Source organism: Camponotus vicinus, unplaced genomic scaffold, assembly GCF_025532165.1.
Source record: "Camponotus vicinus isolate PSW18456_S1 unplaced genomic scaffold, iyCamVici1.0 SCAF_12, whole genome shotgun sequence".
In the NCBI taxonomy this organism is placed as follows: Eukaryota; Metazoa; Arthropoda; class Insecta; order Hymenoptera; family Formicidae; genus Camponotus; species Camponotus vicinus.
In genome coordinates, this window is record NW_028141948.1 from 1,132,712 (window position 1) to 1,148,709 (window position 15,998).

At 32.8% G+C, this 15,998-nt stretch overlaps 1 protein-coding gene across 3 annotated transcripts in view; it reads right to left on the reverse strand.

Moving 5' to 3' along the window:
* LOC145963182 (uncharacterized) overlaps positions 1-14,997 on the reverse strand; it is a 50,409-nt gene extending 35,412 nt beyond the window's left edge. The window contains exons 1-2 of one of the 3 annotated variants that reach the window (XM_083084872.1): positions 14,642-14,997; positions 12,352-12,687 (exon numbers count right to left, since the gene is read on the reverse strand). In XM_083084872.1, coding sequence (XP_082940998.1) covers positions 12,352-12,496 — 145 coding nt within the window. In that variant the 5' untranslated portion in view covers positions 12,497-12,687; positions 14,642-14,997. Of the gene's footprint in view, positions 1-12,351; positions 12,688-12,911; positions 13,408-14,513 lie in introns of those variants that run through there. The other 2 variants (XM_083084871.1, XM_083084873.1) reach the window with 2 other exon arrangements.
* Between the last annotated feature and the right edge of the window lie 1,001 nt (positions 14,998-15,998).

The window sequence follows — 15,998 nt, forward strand, 5'->3', positions numbered from 1 at the left end:
GAGAAATATGATAAATTATGCAATTATAAACTATTAAAGTATTCATTTAGATATCTTTTCCGTGTTAGGTAAAGAGATTAATTAATTAATTTAAGAGATTATTTATTCAATTTATTTTATTTAAGAAATTATTTATTTATTAATTTAATTAATTAAATTCATTAATTAAATTCATTAATTAATTTATTTAAGACGTTATTTATTTAATTCATTTATTTATTTAATTTATTTATTTAAGAGGTTATTTATTTAATTCATTTATTTCATTTATATGATTTTATTTAAAATAATGCAAGAATATCGTGAGTTATTCTCTTCTTATAACAAGTGATGAGAACAGTATCACTTGAGATATGTGCGAATATTTATTTAATTACTAAAAACAGTGTAAATTGAAAAATTACTTTAAACTTAACACTTACAAAATTAATCATTTTACCTCGAATGCAAGGGCCCCTACCGCGTTTAGGATGCAAGGGCATCTCCCGCGTTGCTCCTAAATTTAGGACAACTCGCGCCGAAACGAAGGATCATACTGGACAAAAGATGGCAGATTTCGCTGCAGGAATTTTCTTCCTCGGAAATCGACCGTTGGTCGATGCTTTACGCCCCCGATTTCAGAGGATGAATGAAGCGCATCACCTTTCAAGACTGATCATCGAGACTGAATTGAGCTGAGCCAAGCACGAGTCGCATGAAAGAGCGTTCGAAGACGAGATTGAATGCAAAACGTATAAGTAAAGTTGAAGGATGCAAACCCTACCGAATGGCTCGTAAGAGGTGCAAGACTAGACGAATCGCGAGTCACATCTCTCGTGTACCTGCTTACTTACGTGACGTAGCGCACTTCCGCAGGAAGTCGAGGCACTCGCCGTGACACGCACCCTCGCAGTACGCACTCCCCGGTTAGTTTTGCCTCGCGTCGAGGCGAACGTAACGCGAGGATAGACGCGAATTTCCAGGCAAACGCCTGAAATCGACAACCTTGGCCTCGGTTCAACGTAGCGTTGTTTTCAACGTTCCTTCTCGGTCCGTTTCCCTCACATCAATACTCGCTCGTTACGTTGCCCTTTTACCTAAGCGAGGTAGCGAATTTCCTGAGCCCGTCACGCAAAAGTATCCCAACGTCAAAAGTATCGCGTGAATCTATTATAAGCCACGAATAATTGATAAAGTATCGCTTACATATTATATGAAATGCAAATTGAATTTATGACGTGGAATCAACGCGAAAGTTTTATCGTTTAATTAAATTTGATTATAAATTTTCCTCCTCGAATTTCAATTCAAACTTTGAAAATTAAATCAAAATTGTATATCTCTTTCCAAGATTTTTTATTTTATTTTATCTTTTTCTGATCTATCATTTATTGTATATTTTGATTGTCATTTTTACGAACTCTTGCTTAATCACATTTGTCAACATCTTAAAAAATGACACTTAATAACGATAGTGACAAGATAATGTGATCTTTCAATATTATTCGATATATCGTTATCAAGATAAGTGTCTAAATTAAAATAGAACAGCTCATATATTATCTCTATTTTCTTAAAATCATGTGTCAAATGCAAAATGTACATCGATTATAGCATCGACTTTTGATTAATCGAAGACTGACAAATGTTGACAGTGCAACACATGGAAAATCATTACAGGGTAAAATCGCCCATCGATCCATTCGATCTGCCGACATGTGTCAGAATGTCATAATTAATAATAATATTGCAAACGTAGCTTTATATCAATTCGTAAAGTCAACTGCGAACGACATCGACCCCCCCATCAGTGCCCCTATTAATTAACGCGACATTCCCCGGGCAGCCGCTGCGGCTGTGCAACATGTGCAAGTACGCTTCAACGGTCGTGACTCCAGTTTAGAGCAAAGCCACAGAGCAAAACGTGTGTGCATGGCAAGCAGGCACCAAATCATAATACTAATACATCGCGCGAGGGAAAGGGAGAGGAGGAAAAAGAAAGAGAAAGAGTGGCGTATCGGGAACATTTCTAATTTTAGATTGCCTCACACGCGACATCCGTTTCCTACGCAAGCAGAAACACCAGAACACCACGTACCTACTTACGCCAGCCGTTTCCCGCCAGCGGGAGGAGACACTCGTACGATCATAAGGGTACAAATCCCGCGAGTGCGGGATGTTAAAAATAAAGCTAAGCGTGTATCGCGTTCCGCGTCGAAATCCATTTCGGGACAAATTTCGTTACCCCTCCGAGATCTCGGGTGCTGGATATAGCCGACATATGTATATTTCAGCAGTTCTGTAGAGAAATATGAAGGCGAGATTGATTATTTATTGCAAATGATCGTATAAATCCTTCTCGTAAATATTAATTATAACGGATTGATAAATTATACAATTATTAAATTATACAATTATATAATTATTACATAACAATTATATAATTAAATTGTTTAGAGATCAATTTTGATACCTTTCTCTCGTGTTAATAGATATTTTATTTTAAACGAGAGAGAGAATTGTGAATATAATTCTTTTTTTAAATTAATTTGTGAGAACAGTTCTGTGGCGATTAAAAAAATGAGAGAATGTTTTTTCATTGAAGCATAAATTGAAAAATTGCTCTAAAAAAATTTTTAGCCTTTCTAGTTCTGTCTCTGGAAAAACAATAATCAACCTTTATTAATAGATTAATATAAGATAATTATATATATTAATATAATTAATTATATTAATATAAGACTATATTAATATAAGACAATTAAACTTTAATTAATACGTCAAAACTGTACCGTGGATAGATACACAACAGCTGATAAGATATATAACATTGATACATTTCTCTCTTTCTCTCTCCCTCCCTTCCTCCTATTTCATAAAGATGATTAGATTTTAAATTTCCAAATGTATTTAAATATATCATACGATTAATAATTATCTGACTAATACAGATAATGTCTACTTCATTGTAATCATATTCTTAAAAAACATTTATAAATTATTCGTAAGAGATGTTTTCTACATAAGAAAAATATTAAAAAATATTTTATATAAAAAAATGCTGTTATTTAATCTTGACACATGAAATTACTCTCCAGATGTATAGGAATAAATTAATTTCTTTCAATATGTATTTGTTTCTGTATCATTTAACAAGTAAAAACGGTTCGATTATATCTATACAGAATGGTTATAACGTTATTATCTGCGATAAAAACCGTACATTCGCACATAATGTACCCGCACGTGGCATTCGCGAGCTGGTTAACCGATAGCCTATCGACCCTCACAATGCAGAATCTCTATTGGTGGACACGAGGAAGGGCAAATATTCACTAGCTCTCACCCGAGGCTCGCCACCAAGCGAATACACATCGTCGTTGATCACAATACATTCAATCATGTGTATGTGATCACGATACAACGGCTCGTAGTAATCGATATTACAATCAGCGTATCGAACTGGGTCCGCTAGGTTCGTTGACTCTTGTCTTGTCACTGGTGTACATCGTTGCATTATGACGTGTCACGAGACATCAGAATCAGCGGCGTACGATGTGCCTACAGTTTAAACGAATATGAGAAAAATAGGGAGATGAAAGACATACGAGAAGGGGAAACACGGGAAAAGGGTAAGAAAGGTTGAGAAACCCCATTTTTTTTCACTTGCGCTATTTTGCCGATCTTTTCTCCTTCAGCTTCCTTCGCGTTTCTCCTTTCGAACATCGTCGTCGTCTATCGGGCCATCCTACGACAATGTACGTCGACACGAGCCAAGTCGAGGGGTTGGGGTCGCGCACCGTTTCGGGGTACGTAGTTACGTGTACGTATAGGGGTGGATCGGCATTCAACTTCGCTATGCGCGCCAGGTGGTGACTGCCGCCCCATGTGTGCTCATATGTCTGCCCCCCTTCCCCACCCCAAGTGGCGTTACTTTCGCTGTCGGCGATGCAATATACGTGCATACATGTATTCGTGTATGCAAAGAATATGTATAAACGCGTTCGCGTCTTTGCCGATTCCTCGGTTAACCGCCCTGATGGGGCGTGATCCTTCATCCTGCCGTATTTTTATCTTTGATGGTTCCATTCACACAGGGATAATCGGGTAGAAAGTAAGAAGCGCGTAGACTCGAGATCTCAAACTGTCCTTTTTTATTGAGACCGAAGGGGTGAAAAGAAACTTCCTCGTCTCGTTTGACAAAAAGTGTATTAAAATTAAAATTTACAGAAATTAAATGTTGGTAAGATATCTCTCGTAATTGAAGGATATCTCGCAAGGAATATCGCGTGAGACATGTGTCACATGTGTACGTGTAACCTCGAGGGACACTCGCCTATCCCCGATATCGATTAGCGAGAACCGACCGGTCCAACCGGCGCGTGCCACGATTGCAGACGCTACGAATTTCGAGCGATACGCGTGCGTGCACGCGTGTAATTGCATTTAGAGGGGACGCACATCGAGACAGAAGATCGGGAAATCTCGAGAGAGCTAGCGCTAATATGCATACCTAGAGAGAGCTCGGATGGAGAGACGGATAGGGCAACTATTGCGAGGCCATCGACATCGGCATCAGCGACTCGCCAGACGTCGCGGTGCAGCGCGGTGCAACGAGATAGAACGCGTGCACCATGTGCTATTTATTTTCAACATGCCCGCACAGGTGTAACCTACCTACCCCACCGTGTCCGTCGAGGGCGGCGGCCCTTATTTGCGTCAGAAAATGCGAACTCGTTCGTATATAATCATCTTAAAACTCGTAAAAAAGGAAACGAAGTAACTCGTACACGTATGAAAATAAAATCAATAAAACGAAAGTAATTTATGCTACATCGATGGAATATATCCTTGTATTGTATATAACAGGATATCTATTCAAATCTTATAAAAAAATTTCCTGATCTCTTCCAGATATTTTTATTCAAAATCTCAGATGAAGAGAATATTCTAAAGATTTTTTGGTGCAATTTTTTAAAATATAATTTTTTATTGCATGCATTTTTTATACTTTTCATTTATACAAAAGAAAAATACAGTTATTTAAGTTTCAAGTATTAATTGCAAATGTACTGAAAAGAAATTGATGAATAGCTTTCGTAAGATAAACATATATTACTTGCATAAGATTTTAATTTTGTTTATCACTAAAAATCAAAATAAAAAATATTAAAAATTATAATAAAAATTATAATAAAATATATAATTCATAACTTGATGGTTAACACTCTCAATAAAATTCTATAAAAAGTATTAATTTTTCAAGGTACAAAAGAAATCCCGGAGAGTTTCAGGTTCTTCATATTTTTTTCTCCGGGAGAGAGTAGACATTCTGTATAAAAATATATATATTTTTAACTCGAATAATTTTGGAGTCATGCGTACCTAGAGATATATTTATTTTTTCGTATCGATTATATTTTTTAAAAACATTAAAAAAGTTATGAGAAGTTATAAGATCGCATCTTATTTTTCATGATTAAAAATTTACTTGAAATTTTTTTCCGTTATTAAAATTTGATTCGATGGTAATAAAAGATTTGATATATTTTATAAATAAATATAGTTTATCGCCCGTCATATCGTCCAATTGAAACGTTAAAAATTATTTCGTTACAGACACAGGTATAATCGGTCTTTCTGAACATCAGCTGGGGCATCGGTCATTCGTTCCTTCTATCTCGCTGTTAATATCGTCAAATTTACCTGCGCATTATCTAACGCACTGTTAATGCAGTCGAATTTACCTGCGCGCGTCCTCCCCTTGCTGGAGGATGGACTAAACGGCAATGAGCTCTGACTAGCGTTCGTAAAAAATATGTAGGCCGTTTAAAAATGATTCGTTAGCCGGATTCATACTTCGTTGTTAGTGTCTTGTGGTTAATGTGCGTGCATCATCCCGTTATATCCCATCGTACCCCCAGGCGTGTGATTTCTAAGGGTCCTAAAGGGTGGCCGACTCTATGCAACCGTCTCGATTTTTTTTTTAATGGTGATAAGTGATAAGGGATACTCGGCCGTTGAATATTGAAAAACTAAATATGGTTTCTTTAATTTTGCGGTAACATCAAGAGCAAATAAACAAATTAATATAATGATAAATATATATTATAATAATAAATAAAAATTAATATAATAAAAATATAATAAATATAAATATATAAAAAATATAATAAATATAATAAAAATTGTAATAATTTAAATTAAATATAATTAAAATTACAACATAAAATAAAATTAATAATAACAATAAAAAAATTATAAAACATATAATGAAATAAATAATAAAAAATTAATAATGAATAAAAACTAATCAAATTAGATAGTTTCTTCGTATCAATAATGTGCGAATTGATTCGTACTAGAAACGGGAACGTTAAGCATTATTGTTAGAAAGTACAAAAGTGACTTGCATAAATATACGAGTTCTTTTTCTCAATAAAAACTTGAACAAGTACGGGTTAATTATATTCAATTGTATGGATTCGTGCTATTTAAATTGCCAGACATTGAAACCGGTATAACATATGCGAGAGGTTCAGATTCCCATGCCAAGAAAACATATTGAGATACAATTTGTATGTTTACCATTGGAAATTCGCGCACAAGATGCATTTTCCTATCTTCATCTTTGAATATCATCCTTATCGTCGCTTTCGAACGTAAAATGTACAGGAAAGCAAATATGTCGCGAAATAAACATTGAATGGTAAATGAGGAGACACGTCATCGGTGGGAAAAAAGTTGAAACCCTCGCGATTACACTGAATTGCGAGATGGGACAGGACTACCAGACATTAGGATGAGGTAAGGAAACGAGAGAGCACCTAACAGGGGGTTGGCCAACCGATTGGACGGTCTGTTCGATAACCGGGCTCTCTTCTCTGTGCTCGCCCTTCCTTCTATCTCACTTGCTTCTTCCGTCTTTCGACATTTAGCGAGGGTAAGCAACGAGGAGGGTAGTAAGACGAGGGGTAGTCGAGTCGTGCAGCCGGCACGCGCTCAACGAATTTTTCATCCAACGGATCTGCCAAGGTGCTTCTGCGAGGCAATCTCTCTCTAGAGGAAAAACTGGAATCCTCGGATGGCAACCATCCCACCGCGACGTGAATCCTATCCTACGCAATCACTATTCAGCGAACGTGTATCTCTGATAATTAGTTTCTATGAGTTGACTCCTTGAAAAATCAAAATATACCATATCAACATCATAGGTATCAATAAAGGATTCGATATAAATATTCGACAATATAATTCGCGGATTGTGCGAATGCATCCTTGTTGACCTCTTTTATTCCTCAATGTATATAAAATATAACAGTACATGTATCGCGTCGATTCTCTTTGTGACGATTTGTATTTCGTGCCTGCGACCGTTAAAGGTTGCGCTTTCGCAACCTTTCGTCTTCCGAAATATTGCGAGACCTGCTTTACCAGCCTTACAGGATATGTTAATGGCCTGGGACCCCGAGGATCCCGAAGAACCCCCAAACCTCTCTTTCTTTCATTCTCCTCCTCCCCTTTCCTTCGTCGGCCTTATCCTCTTCTTCAGCTTTGTCGTATATGGCATAAAACTTTAAGGCATTTAAATGTTGAATTTTGAAAAGCTATTGGTCAAAAAAGCAGCTCGCACTGTTCAATTTGTACTTTGACGGTTGACATCAATGTTTTTTTTTCTCTTTGTCTCTTATCATTAATATACAATTATAGCATTGATCGCTTTTCACGTGAAAAGTGGACCCACTTCTCCGGAATTCGGATTTTGTACACGCGTTAATAATTAAGATACACAGATTAGTGTATTGTTTAATTGTGTAATAATGCTGTAAACTATGATTTACACAGCTAATTCTATTATATTAAAATACAGAGAAAATTTTGAAAATAATAATATATCAAATCATCGATATATTTTTTTATTAATTAAAACTTTTGTATTAAAACTTTTTATTAATTAAAACCTGCACTTCAAATATTAATTGCATTGCATCAACTGCATTTGCTTATTTTATTGATAAGAAATACAATCTTTTACGACATTCGAGAGGGAAAAATATCGCTATATTAGTAGAGAATTTAATCGCGAATCATACATCTTCGAGCAACTCCAATTAACTTATTAAGAGTAACATTTGCAGTATTTTATTAACATGAATGGAATTATTAATTTACCTCGTTAAATTAGGAGAATAGATATGTTATATAATTAGAAATTTTACCATAGGCAATTCTGCTGAATAAAGCTAATCGGAGTTTGATCGAAATGAGCCTAGTACTATACCGAAACATACGTTGATGTAATTAAGCATCTCCCGTAATATATACAGCTTATTACTGACTTAGCCGACAGCAGCTCGTATTATTCGCAAGTTAAGAAATGAACGTCGCGTAAATAACGTGCTCATCGCCTTAGGACGATTCGCGTCTACAGGTAATTTACCTAATTTGCACGCGAGCGGCACGCTTATGGCGTATGGCATCGACCGTATCTATCTACGGTGTCTGACTATCGGGGGCACACAGACGTCTCGATATTAGAACGGCGTGTACGTACATATATGTACATATATAAGGGTGCCCTGCGTTGGGCCCCATCGTTGTACCCCTCGTACAACGGACTTTCAAGGCAACGGACGAGAACGAAGCACGCCATGTGGCGGCGAAACACTTCGTTGCGCGATTATATTCGCAACGGCAACGATAACGTCTCGATTCGTAGGTAACGAGAATGATCATCGCGAAGGATCGTCGACGTTTGTCGCGAAATGCTCCACGTTTTCCGTTGCGATCACTTCGACGCCGGTCGTCTCTCTCTCTTAATCCGACTATATAACGCGTATAATGTGGCTTTATTCCGGCTGAACCCCTATTTAAGATGTAAATGTCGTATCGATTATTCCGGTTATCACGCACAGCCTATAGCTTCTTCATATGTAAATGAAGAGAAAAATAAGAGTATGTATTATTTTTATATATTGTATATAAATTTCTCTCTCGTAGACGTACATGCTTTTTATGGAATATATACTTCTATTTTTCCCCTTATTTGCATATGAAGAAGTTAGAGGCTGTGATATCCGGAATACTCTATATATGTATATATATTTATATATTAAAACCATAAAAGTTATTCGTTGTATACATAATTATTATTTATATATTTTTATTATATATTTAATATTTGTTATATTTAATTTTATATATAATTTTATATGTTATATAAATATTTTTATATTTATACTGTTATATGTATATATACATATAGTGATATAAAAATATTATAAGTTTATTAAAAATTTTAAATATACTATTTGAATAAAATCTTGAAAATTAAATTTCCAAGTATTTAATTAAATTTAGTATTAAATTCCTCTCTTTCTTTCTTTCTCACTATTTCTTGCCGTTAAAAAAAAACAGTAATAAAAAATAAAAAATCATGTAGCAATAATAATAAATCACAGCCGTTATTGTATATCTTTTTTTATATCTTTTCGACAAAGTAAAAATTTAAATAATTAAATTCGCGTCATGCAATTTATAAAGACCCATTTATCACCTCATCGGAATACGAAACGTGCGATCGTCGTACTAATTAAGCAAATAAGACACAAGGATCGGTCAGTCACCTTTAGAGTTAAACGCGATGTTAAAGGGAGACGGAAATAAGGACCCTAGTCTTTCGCGCGAGACAGCTGTATTCTTAACGGTCTCTCAATGTGTTGACGTCTAACGAGGGTAGGTCAGTATCGGTGTATGCAGAATGCGTTTAAATATGTACTCAAATTTGATTAAATATAAGTATGATTTATTCATAAATGAAATTTATTCATTAAATGAAAATAATTAATAATATTTTTTAGTAATATTTTTCTAATTGTAAGCGCGAATTAAATTGGAGCACTATCATGATGATAAAGAAAATCGAAATTATTGAAAACATAAATATAATAAATTTTATAGTATTAATGATTAAATAGTATATTAATATTTTGTCATGATTTAATAGTATTAATATCATGATATATATAAAAATAAGAGAGAGAGAGAGAGAGAAAGAGAGAGATTGATGTTTACATGAATAATCGATTATTATATTTCTTTTAATTTTAAACAAAGTTTTAGTGACCTATAAAACTAATAAAATAATGACGACAATAATTAAATGTTTTAGTTAATATATATAATAATTAATATTAATATATATATAATAATTAAAATTAATATTTCCCAAAATGAAGGACTTTTGAATTAAGGAATTGATTTGATTACGCAAATATTGGCAAATATAATTTGTTATGACTTTATAAATAAAAAAATAAATAAATAAAAAAATACCAACTAAAAAGAAACTTTAAACATATCTCTAAAATAATGCTTTAAAGATATCGTTTATATTTGGATCATATATACATCGATGCTCATTAAAGGGAAAAGTCCAACTATCAATATCTCAATATAACGCGCCTAAAGTACCGTAAGCATCCTCGGGGTTCCGGCTCTCTCGTATCTCGTCAGAGGCAGCCGTTCGTTTGCGTTGCGAACCTCCATGGGACTTTACCGAAGGCATGAATAAAAGGGGGCGCCAAGTCTAACCAGCCACCCAACAAGGAGCAGGTGAGCACCTGGTCCTCGTAACCCTGGCACGAGCTACTTGCTTCGCAAGAGGGTGCTCAATGAATGACATCACGCGTATCAATTAATTCGATATCGATATTATTTAAAAAAAAGAAATTAAATATTATTACAGAAAAAAAGATATTGCTAATATTCAATCAAATGCGATTCGTATTTTTTGCGCAATTAATAAGGTGCTTTTTTAAATTGAATAAATTAGTAATATAATGTCACATGATCTATGCAATAATATAACAATAATAATATAGGTAATATATGCACGACGAAATTAAATATAAAAAAATTCGCGCACGAAACGTGCGAGATCGATACGAATGAGAAACACTGACATTTGAGCCTGCGAACCGAGTTCGCAGGGTTCAGACCGACGGCAGACGTTTACAGATCGTTGAAGGACGGGGAAATCCCTAGCCAGTAACCCGCCTAATTCCTTCCTGAACGCGGCACCGGGCTCTCACGTCCTGCCTTGTCAATATCCATTTTATCCATAATTAACTCGACATCCTCCGCCCATTACGAAAAAAAAAATCGTTAAGATTGCAAATTACTAGTATTATCAGAGTTGTCAATTATGAACATTGTTTAAATGTTAATTAATCTGTTTCCGAGTAACATGTGTTGTTTAAAGACATTTTATCTATTTATAATTATTCGATTTTTTATCATAATTATTTCAATATATTTTATATTATATTTTAATTATCTCATGTACGCGCATTTTTGTGTGTTTATTTTTTACTTATTCTTATATAACAATCATATCTACATTATTAACAATTACATATATTAGAGTTGCACAAGATATCAAGACTAATCTTATAATTAGTTATCTTATAATTATTTTGTATTGTCTCGAATTTTGAAACAAGATCAAGACAAGATTTTTAATTAATTATCAAGACAGAACCAAGATTAAGAGAGAAATTATTGATCTTATCAAGATTATTGATTTTTAAAAAAGCTACAACATGTATATTTATAAATTAGATGACAAAAAATTGCATTATATTATACGAACTTGAAAATTTTTATTTAATAAATAAAAACATTTATATTAATAAATTAAGGAATAATTAAGAAACAATAAACAATATTAATTTTATAATTGTTTAGCTACAAAACTTTATGTGCAGCACATACACATAGTTTTATGATTGTGTGTGTGTGTGTGAATTGCGTCTGAATTCTGATATTATTGCCTGTGTTTTATATATTTATATGTATATATTCATTATCTTTACGCTATAAATATATATAATATTTTGAAAAGTAAATATATAGTAATAATTATCTTAAATTATTATAAATATTTTGTGTTAAATATTATTTTAAACGGTATTAGATGAAAAAATTATTAATAAGATCGAGATGACAATACAAGACGAGAATTTTGTTAGCAAGATTCACTCAAAATCACGATTTATAAGTTTTCGAAAATGTTCAATACCAATACAATATTTTTATGAATATTGTCTTGAGTCTTGTGCAACCCTGAATAATATATATCAAGTTGATGTGAAAGACTTTTTTCGCACACGCGTTTATTTATTTTATATATAATACTAATTTGAATTTTTGATAAAAATTGGAATCATATTAGATCATTTTGTTGAATGAAAAAACTATATGGAAACCAAAGTAGCAATTGCTTTAATTGCAATTTTATTTCTTAAAATTTATCTTACAAGTCTTTCTCGCACATCAACCTCATAACATGCATTCACAATTGTCACTTACCTTTCGAATGCTGAAGATAACGCTTCTCTGGACCACCAGAATCCAATATCGACCTGGACAGATCATTGGTGATGTTCGACATCGGCGATACGTCCATTCCGACTGATCCCTTGTTGAACCTTGCGGGAGAGAATCTTTCCTCCATCTCAACGATGATGTTACTTTGCGTGGATATCTGACAGCACGAATTGCTCTCTTGAAAATCGGCGAATTCAGGCAAATGAAATGCGATGTCTCGAATCGATGTGTTAGGCGATGTTATTGACTTCTTGCAAGAAAGTCAAGATAGGCCTTTAATCTCTTGTAATATCCAGAGAAACCGAAGGAGATATGCCACTGAAAATATAATTAACATCTCGGTTATTTGATTATTATACAACAGGCATTTATCAATCGCCGGAAAAAAATAAATTACGCGAGGTATGAGAATAAATGAAATTTTCATGAAATTTATTATTGTAAAAGTTTATACATGTATATATATCTTTATGTTAGTATTCTCTACTAGTGCTATCTCAATTTTACGAGCGAAATAAATTATGATCGAAATAAAAATATACAATAGCTTTCTATTGGCGTCTTTTCAGGAACAGGACCCATCGTTGTTATGCGGTCTCAACTACATTGGTCATATATACAGGGTGTCCAGCCATTGTCGCATCAATGCTCAATCTTTTTAGCCGTGAAGTTTTTTTGAGAATATTGACACATAAGATAAAAATACGCTTACAATATTATTGTTGAGCTTAGTGATTTTTTTTGCATTTTACTTAATATTTTTATATTGAAAAAATGATAATTAAGGTGACAATGTTGTAAAAGAGCAAATAATAAAATATGGAATGGATATTTCTAATTGATTGCGTAGTTTTTAAGAAAGATGATTTTAGATGTAGAGCAACGTGTGTATATGTCTGATCTACATCAATGCTTGTGTGCGTCTATTGAATAGTAAGGTATTTGCCTTGTGCGACCTTCGAACTTGTTTATACGGCGCTCTTGTGATGATATTTAATATTGTTTTGATCTCAACTGATCACTGAAAATGACGAATTCTCGTAATATACATACTTCCCTGGAATTAAAAAGTTAAAATTACTAATTGTATTCTAATCATCACACAAGCATCAAATAGACAATCAAAATAATACAATTAAATAAATGCGCACAATACTTTTATATTCGAAATTATAATATAATTATATTATAATTCTTATTATATATAATTCTTTTATTAATATATATTTATTATTATTAATAATAATTGTAATAAATTCTTTCTCTCGAAAATTATACATTCAGTAAGAATAATTTAAACGATTTATCGTAACGATTGTCACAATAATTTATCGTATATTTACTTTTGCTGTTGTTAATTTAATTGTTTAAATAATGCGGCATCGGCGGGATATCCTGTAAGATAAAAATACACGCGCGTTTTGTCGAAGCCGTTGAAATCGATCTATGTGAGCAACGTTTCCCGGAAACGGACTCTCGTAGGACTTCTATACGACCTCGAAAATATACAGCGTGTGCCACAATTTGCAACCTTAGTTTTAACAGATTTTGCGAGAAAATTAAAATTATCATTTTAACGTGAAAATAACAACGTATACACATTTTTTGAATTAGAAGTAAAAAGGATTTAAAACTAAAAACTTCACTAATGTGAAAAATATAATATATGTAAATATATTGATAATTTTCTCTAATGAATAAAAAAAATTTTTTAATTGCAAAATCGAACGTTTCTTGAAGATTACTAATTGAAAAATTGTCTATATATATTATATACAAGAATTTTCACTTTCAACATAAATTAAATATCTTGTCAAAATAACATTCAATTGATATAAAAAAAAATCTATACTCAAAGAATTATTACGTGTTATTTAGATGTGACCTTGACATTGATAATCAAATTATTGTGACTGATTACGTGTCACTATTAAAACATGATTACGAGTGATTCAAAATACTATAATTCGAGAAAAATAACGCCATCATTATACCTTTTAATAATAAATTTTCGTCGAGAAACCGTCAACCATCGGTCCCTTAAAGTGCGAAAACATGCAATTTTTTTTCGATACACCTTATAACCTTCAAAACGCGGGAAAAAGAAGAAACGATAATTAATAAAGTGAAGCGGACAAACTTACGTGTCTATAAAATGTAACAGAATTTTTTAAAAACGCTCGAGATCGGCGACGTCGGAGCTTCTGCACACCACTTCACGCCAATTGATAAAGGATAATGAAATAATTGATTTGGCGGTTCACACACTTACTCGAGTGTCGCGGCAACGGCGATTATTTCCCGCGCGAGACTCGGCGATCGCGCGAGCGAAATAACCAGCAACACTCCGATGATCAACGGGTCCATGTGACGCATCTCCGGACGCACGGAGCACACTTGGGCTTCGTGATACGAGACAACTGGCCGTTCGTTTAATTTAGTCAAGTGTGATAAGCCGCTACTGCCGCGCCAACGATAGAAAGCGCGAATTGAAATGCGCGCGCGGGTGGACCGCTGAGAAAAGGCGCGAAACAGGGGGCGCCAACGTGGGAGGGAGGTGGAGGGGGAAAATGTAATGTTCGGCTATTTTGCTTCTCTTCCTGTTTTTAAAAATCAACATACATAACTATTATACTTGCCATATTTACATATGTACGAAAGTGTTATTTAAAAATGAGAATCATTTAATATATATAATAAAAATTTATATATATTTTAAATATAAAAAAATTTGAATATGTATTTTAAAAAACATAATACAAAATATTTTTTTTATTTCATATCTTTAGAATCAGATTTATTTAATAGTGTTATTTAATACATAATAATTTATATATATGTATGAAAGTGTCATTTAAAAATAAGAATGATACGAAAAATAATATAATAGTTGTATACTGTATGCGGCATATATAACTATTGTATTATTTTTTGTATCATGCTTATTTTTAAATGACCCTTTCGTACATATGTATAAATTATTATGTATTATAAATAAATCTGTGATTATAAAGATATGAAATAAAAAAAATATTTTGCATTATGTTTTTTAAAATACATATTCAAATCTTTTTATATTTAAAATATATATAAATTTTTAGCATATATATTAAATGATATCCTAAGGAATCCACGATTATAAAGAAATAAATAAAATAAAATATCCGAAATAAAAAGATAAAATAAAATATTTTATACATTTTTTAAATACCTACTAAAAATTTTCATAATTGAAATATCATATAATCAACATATGTAGTTATGTAATAGTGTTTGCATTTACCTGAGTACTTTTCATCTAGGAATAATCCAGAATTAATTCTTGTTTCTAGAAAAATTCTATATATAATTTAATTAATAATAATTAAATGCAAAAGATTGAAAACTTTTATTCTGATGCAATTTGGCCAAAAATGTTTATTATAATTTATATTGGTATTGCTCTTGCTCTAAAACATTTTTATATAATTTTATATTCTTCAATAAATCGTGTATAAAAACTAAAATCTATTATATTCATTCTCAGAGGAAAATGTAAAGGATGATATAAGGAAGATTGCTTTTTGCTACATTGAATAGTAAATGGATTAAGGACGACGCAATTACTTACAGTCAAAATACAAGAAAAG